The sequence below is a fragment of the Enhydra lutris genome, unplaced genomic scaffold (genome assembly GCF_002288905.1).
Source record: "Enhydra lutris kenyoni isolate GAN:26980312 unplaced genomic scaffold, ASM228890v2 scaffoldscaffold25, whole genome shotgun sequence".
Taxonomy (NCBI): Eukaryota; Metazoa; Chordata; class Mammalia; order Carnivora; family Mustelidae; genus Enhydra; species Enhydra lutris.
Genome location: NW_019154109.1, coordinates 24,423,817 through 24,429,949, shown reverse-complemented (window position 1 = coordinate 24,429,949; position 6,133 = coordinate 24,423,817). Strand labels below are relative to the sequence as shown.

General features: G+C 45.3%; 1 protein-coding gene across 1 annotated transcript; it reads right to left on the bottom strand.

Moving 5' to 3' along the window:
• Positions 1 to 5,281: 5,281 nt before the first annotated feature.
• On the bottom strand, positions 5,282 to 5,586 carry LOC111151169 (uncharacterized protein C8orf59 homolog). The gene is made up of 2 exons (XM_022508967.1): positions 5,462 to 5,586; positions 5,282 to 5,356 (listed from the first exon to the last, which is right to left on the bottom strand). The coding sequence occupies exons 1-2, from the start codon at positions 5,582 to 5,584 to the stop codon at positions 5,282 to 5,284; spliced, it is 198 nt and encodes a 65-aa protein (XP_022364675.1). The 5' UTR covers positions 5,585 to 5,586.
• Positions 5,587 to 6,133: the final 547 nt, after the last annotated feature.

The following is a 6,133-nucleotide window of genomic DNA, read 5'->3' as shown; positions in this document are numbered from 1 at the left end:
CATCACTACCACCATCACCATCATCACCATCACCACCTTCAACATCATCATCACCACCATCACCATCATCACCATCACCACCTTCAACATCATCATCACCACCATCACCATTATCATCATCACCATCATCGCAATTAATCACCACCTTCACCATCATGATCATCACCACCACCACCACCATCATCATCATCATCACAGGCACCAACACGCCTGACACCAAACAGTGAATAACCACTATATTTTTCTAGGCTCTTTGCACGCATTACCTCTAACTCTACAACCTTGAAGCAAAATAAATTACGCTATACTCATTTTAGAGATCAGCAGACTGGAAGGTGAAACGGCTTGCTGAAAATCAGAGTTGGTTCTCCTGATGCTCAGGCTACTGCCTTTCCCACTCACGGCATCATCTCCTGCTCCTGGCTACTAAGCTGTGTGTCTCTCTCCATGGTTTTTAATGAGACCTCTGAGGATAACAAAAAACAACAACAATAAACACACACACACACACAAAAACATATTTTCCTATCAGGACCACCCAAACTCTCAAAAAGTATTGACTGAAAGGCTTATACACCAAAAACTACATATCATTGCCAAGAGAAATTAAAGGAGATCTAAATAAGTGGAGAAACATTCTGTATTCATGTACTGGAAATTTCAATATTATTGAGGTGGTCATTGGCATCCAAATCGATCAATAAGTTCAACAAACAAAAAAATCCCAGCAGGCTTTTTTGCGGACATTGACAAGCTGATCCCAATATATGCATAGACATGCAAAGAACCTATAGCAGCCAAAACAATTTGGAACACAGTTGGAGGATTGTGCTTCCTAATTGCAAAACTTACCATAAAGCTATAGTAATCAAGACAGTGAGGTACTGACTATAAAGATACACATATACATCAATGCAATAAAATTGAGAGTCCAGAAATAATCCCTTATAATTATGGTCAATTGATTTTCAACAAAGGCACCAAGGCAAAAGGGAAAAGGATAATCTTTTTAAAATATGGTGCTGGAACAACTTGATATCCACATGCAAAAAAAAAAAATTAATTTATATCTCTACTCACGCCATACCTAAAAATTAACTCAAAATTAATTAAAGCCTAGATGTAAGAGCTCAAACTATAAGAGAATTAGCAGAAAATCTAAAATATCTTAAAATCTAGAGGAAAATCTTTGTGACCTTGAATAGGCAAAGATTTCTTAGATAAGAAACGAAAAGCATGATTCTAAAAAGAAAAAAATTGATGAAGTAGACCTCAATTAAAACCACATCACAGCCTCCCCCAGAGTCAAAAAGACAGATAATAACAAACATTGGTGAGGATGTGGGGAAACTAGAACCTTCATAAATTTCTGATGGAAATGTACAATGGTGCAGCCACTTCGGGCAACAATTTGTCAGTTTCTTAAAAAGCTAAACACAAATTTACCATACAACCCAAGAAGTCCACTCCAAGCTCTTTTCCTCAAGAGCAATGACAACATATGTCCACCACAAAAGCTGGAGCATGGGTGCCCAAGCACTCGGTAATAGCCCAGAAGTAGAAGCAATCCAGACTGACGTGTGGATAAATGAAATGAAGCATATCCATACAACGTAACATCTTTTAGCAGTAAAAAGGAAGAAAATACCCATGCGGGCTACAAGTTGGATGACCCTCAGAAATGTTACGCTACGTGAAAAAAAGCCAGACACAGAAGGGCACACACTGTATGGCTCCATTCATAGCAAATGTCCAGAAAAGGCAAAACTGCGGAGGTAGGACCCAGCCTTGTGGTTGCCGGGATGGGAGCTGGAACAGGAATGACTGGAAACAAGCACACAGGATCTTTCTGGGGTGATGGACATACTCTAACACTGGATCGTGGTAATGCTTGCACAGCCTTGGAAATTTACTAAGACTCATTGGCCTGTAGACTTAAAATAGATAAAGTTTATGGTGAATAAACCTCAAAAAATCTATTTTTCAGAGGACTTAGTCCCTGTGCAAAAGATGTCAGACAAGGTGGGGGAGGAAGCCTGGGTGGTCTGCTAGCCCCGCCTTCCCTGCTTTCCGTTCTCCAGCAAGGACACCTGAGCCCCTCTGTCTCAGTGCCAGGAGCCTTTTCCCCAAGAGCGGCTGTGTCCAACTCCTCCACCTTAGTGACTCCTAACAGGCCCGATTCGGGCCTCTGGCAGCAAAGCTCACCTTGCGGAAATACTGTAAGAGTTATAAATACTTTAGGTCCTTGGGGAGCCCTGTCAGTTCTCTGCTGTGGCACCGGTGACCTAGGGCAAGGAAAATTCTATTCCTAGGCACACTGAGCGTCCGTGAGCAGCCTGGTTGCAAGGCATTCTCAGATAATACACGCTCTCTCTTTCATGCTGTGGTTTGGACCCTGAAGACATCCACGATCTCCTGAAAGCTAATTCCTACAAGCTAATTGTAGCCAATATCCCTGAAAAAGAGGCGAATGCACATAATTAAAACTGAAGCCCGTGCACCCGGTGGAGGAGCTGGGGGACCTGATTTTAGAGCAATTCTGTCCTCCTCAGCCCAGGCAGCATCGCAAAGCCAAGAATACTATACCTGGGTCCGATCACCACCCAGCCCCTCCCCTCCCACCCCAGCCACACACACACACTTGGATTTAACTGGCCCAGAATGTGGCCTGAGCATCAGTATTTAAGTTCTGCAGTGATTCTACTGTGCATCCAAGGCTGAGAATCACCAGTTTCAGAAGGAGATGGTGTCAAAAGAAGGTCTCTCACCAGTAACACCAGACTCTGAATGCACTGTTCCCTGAATGAGGGCCTTCTCCGTATCTAGTAAGAGCAGCCGCTGCACAAAGCCAGCTGATGATGGGTCCCAGGATGTTGTCATTTGCTGTGTAGATGCTGCCAGTTTATCTCAGTTTAACCCAAATGAGCTCATGTTAAGTGAATTGATCTGTACTTCCTAATCATGACACCCAGAAGAAGAGCTCCCGCGAATAACCATTGATAGCGGAGAGGCTAAAAGAAAAAGATAATCTTTATTACCATTATTCGAGAACTTCCCTCTATACCAGGGACCAAGAATGAAACCAATCAGGTCCTAGAACAACAGTAACACAGTATTAAATATTTAAGACAATCGAGCATTAATCTTAGACGTGAGTGATCACGAGAATTTAGGACAGAGTCCCCTGCTGACTTGAGTGGACAAAAAGCTTTGTGGATGAGGCAGAGTTCCAGCTGGGCCTTGCAAGATTGATAGAATTTTAATTGGGGAAATGAAGGGACAATAAAAAATCACCACCAATAACAATAATTGCCATAGTGCTCCCCATAAAGCGGGCACTCCCAAGCATCGTTTGATTTAAACCTCACAACCACCTTATGGCCCTCATTTTACAAATGAGGATATGTGGACGTGAAGAGGTTTTAAAATGTGTCTGCACTCCCAGTCCACAAGGTTTGAACCCACGTAACCCTGACTCCAGGATCCAGGCACCCAGGCTAAATCAGAGAGACAGAAAGGAATCCATCACTTGTGGGATACCAGGCAAGGAATCTGCTATGCCTGGAATGCTGGGCTCTTGTCACCAGGGCCCAGGGGAGAAAACTGCCCACATGGAACAAGTTCAGACCATTCGTGTGGCTCTGACATGCCATGACCAGAAAGGGGGGTACCCCGGATCGTAAGCCAGCTGCAACAGAGAGCTGAAACTCAGGCTCAAAGCCAACTCGAATGGGCTTTCCTTTTTTCAAAATGCAAGACACAGGAGGAGGCGAGCATGACTAGGGAAGCACAGGTCTGGAGATTCCCAAGGAGTGAGGATTCGCCAGAGGCTGTGGGAAATGCTGAGAGCTGGGAAGGGAGACGACTCACTAAACTGAGTCTGTCTTCTCCCTATCATGGCCCCTCAGGACTGTGTGATGAGCGGGGACGTACACAGGCAGTTCACAGAGAGCACACGGACAGCTGAGCACTGGGGCACCTTCCTTGGCTGAACTATGTGTTTCAAAAGGCCTAGTTCTAAAGTAACCCACTGTTATCAGGTGCCTGGTGTAGGTTTTTTTTTTTTAATATTTTATTTATTTATTTGACAGACAGAGATCACAAGTAGGCAGAGAGGCAGGCAGAGAGAGAGGAGGAAGCAGGCTCCCTGCTGAGCAGAGAGCCCGATGTGGGGCTCGATCCCAGGACCCTGACATTATGACCTGAGCTGAAGGCAGAGGCTTAACCCACTGAGCCACCCAGGCGCCCCCTGGTGTCGGTTTTAACCTGGGAGCGCACCCGTCTAAGTGCCTGTGAAAAGCACGCAGAATGCAGGATCCCCGCCTGCCTCGCAAGGAACAAATGATGGTTGGAGAGACAGGGATACGCACAGAGAGGGTGAGTAGCACATATGAGTGATGGCCTCACATCACTGGATCCCAATTAACAGAAGCCTCAGAAGAAAGGGAAAAAAGCAAGCAAGCAAGCAAGGAAACGAGGGAGAGAGAGAAAGGGAGGGAGGGGGAGAAGGAGAGAGGAGGAGGGGAGGGGAGGAGGAGGGAGTGAGGAAGGAAGGGGTAGCAAGTGGAAGAGAGAAGGAGGGAGAGGGAGAGAAGGGAAGAAAAGAAAGAAGGGAGGGAGAGAGAAACCCAACTTCACATAAGACACTCATCCAAGGTTGTGGTCATCAAAGTGTGGAACCTGTACAATTTGCATCAGAGTCCCCTGAGGTGCCTTGTCACAGGACAGACGCTTTGAAGTGGGACTTCAGAACTGGAGCTGTCGGGGAACATCCCCAGAGCACTCTTGGGCAGTCTGAAGTCTGAGGACTACGGGTGTAGGCTCTGCCGGTGGTCGGTCCACATGCTGGGCCACGGCACCTGCCACTCCATCTCCAGCTACCAACTGCACCGGACAACCTCGTGTTCAGAATGGTGGACCCAGAGCTAGGTGACGTCTTGAGCCTGTGAAATTACATTCTTTCTGTGAAATTACATTCACAGGAAAGGATGGTCTTCAGAGTGAGGCAGATTCCAACTCGAATCCCACTTCCACTTTTTCTCAGCCACGAGATTTTAGGCACATGACTTGAACCCACTAAGCGTCAGTTGTCTCATCTGTAAATTTCTCAAGAGACTGCTGACCATGATCGTCAGGCAGGACCCGCCTCTGCCTCACAGCTCTTTCATTTGCTGACTCGGAAGCCTGGATATCTTAGAAGGATTCTTTTTTTTTTTTTTTTTTTTGTATAAAACATTTAATTTATTGGTCTTTTTGGGGTATTTGATGTGTCTCCAGTGTATTACAACTGAGCCATTAATCTTGTCGCTTCATCAACATTAACTGGTTCGTTTTTATGACACTGCTGAGGAATCAGCTGTTTCTGCAAAGGTTCAAGGGAAAGGCCTTTTGAGAAATGTGCAAGTTCCTTTTGTATATCTACAAAAGCTTTATTCACTCTGGTAACTTTTTCATTATTCACAATGTTTATCTTCTTTAGGTTAGTGGTAACTGGTTTTGCTTTATTTTTAGACTTAAAGTTTTTTTGGCTGGCTATATGAAATACATTCCTGGACTTCTGCCCTCTTAGTTTGTTCTTAGCCATTGTCTTCAACATCCTCATGCAACAACTCACGCTCCAGGTGACGCCATCTAGACCCACAGGATCTTCCGGAAGTTCTCTTAGAAGGATTCTTCAAGGGCTAACCCTAGTTAGACCTCAGAAATGCAACGCCCTTAAGGATTTCATCTGTTTGATCTTACGCGTTGCTCAGAACATTCTGCTGACACCACGGCCTCCAAGCCTTCCCACATGCATTTCTATCAGAAATACACACACACACACACATACACACACACACACACACACACACACACACACACACACACACACACTCTACACCCTCTTTGTTCCTGTAGGCTCATGTGCATCCTTCAACATCTTGCTCAAGCATTACCCCTACTTTAAAATTTTCCCAGACCCTACACCCCTGTCCCAACCCAACCATACCCACTGCTTAAGACTGCTCGAAGAACATGAACCTGAACGAGCTCCCCAGGTCTGATCTCACCACATTATGATGACTGATCTTCTGCTGTCTCTCCCCATGGGATGATGGATTCCCCAAGGAGAAGTACTTCCTGATCTCTGTCA

Excerpts from the sequence above, each read along its gene's own strand:
- LOC111151169 (XM_022508967.1), bottom strand. The coding sequence starts at position 5,584 with ATGGCTAAGAACAAACTAAGAGGGCAGAAGTCCAGGAATGTATTTCAT. Across the intron at positions 5,357-5,461 it reads ACCTAAAGAAGATAAACATT|CTGATTCCTCAGCAGTGTCA; the intron begins GTGAATAATGAA and ends TTGCAGAAACAG.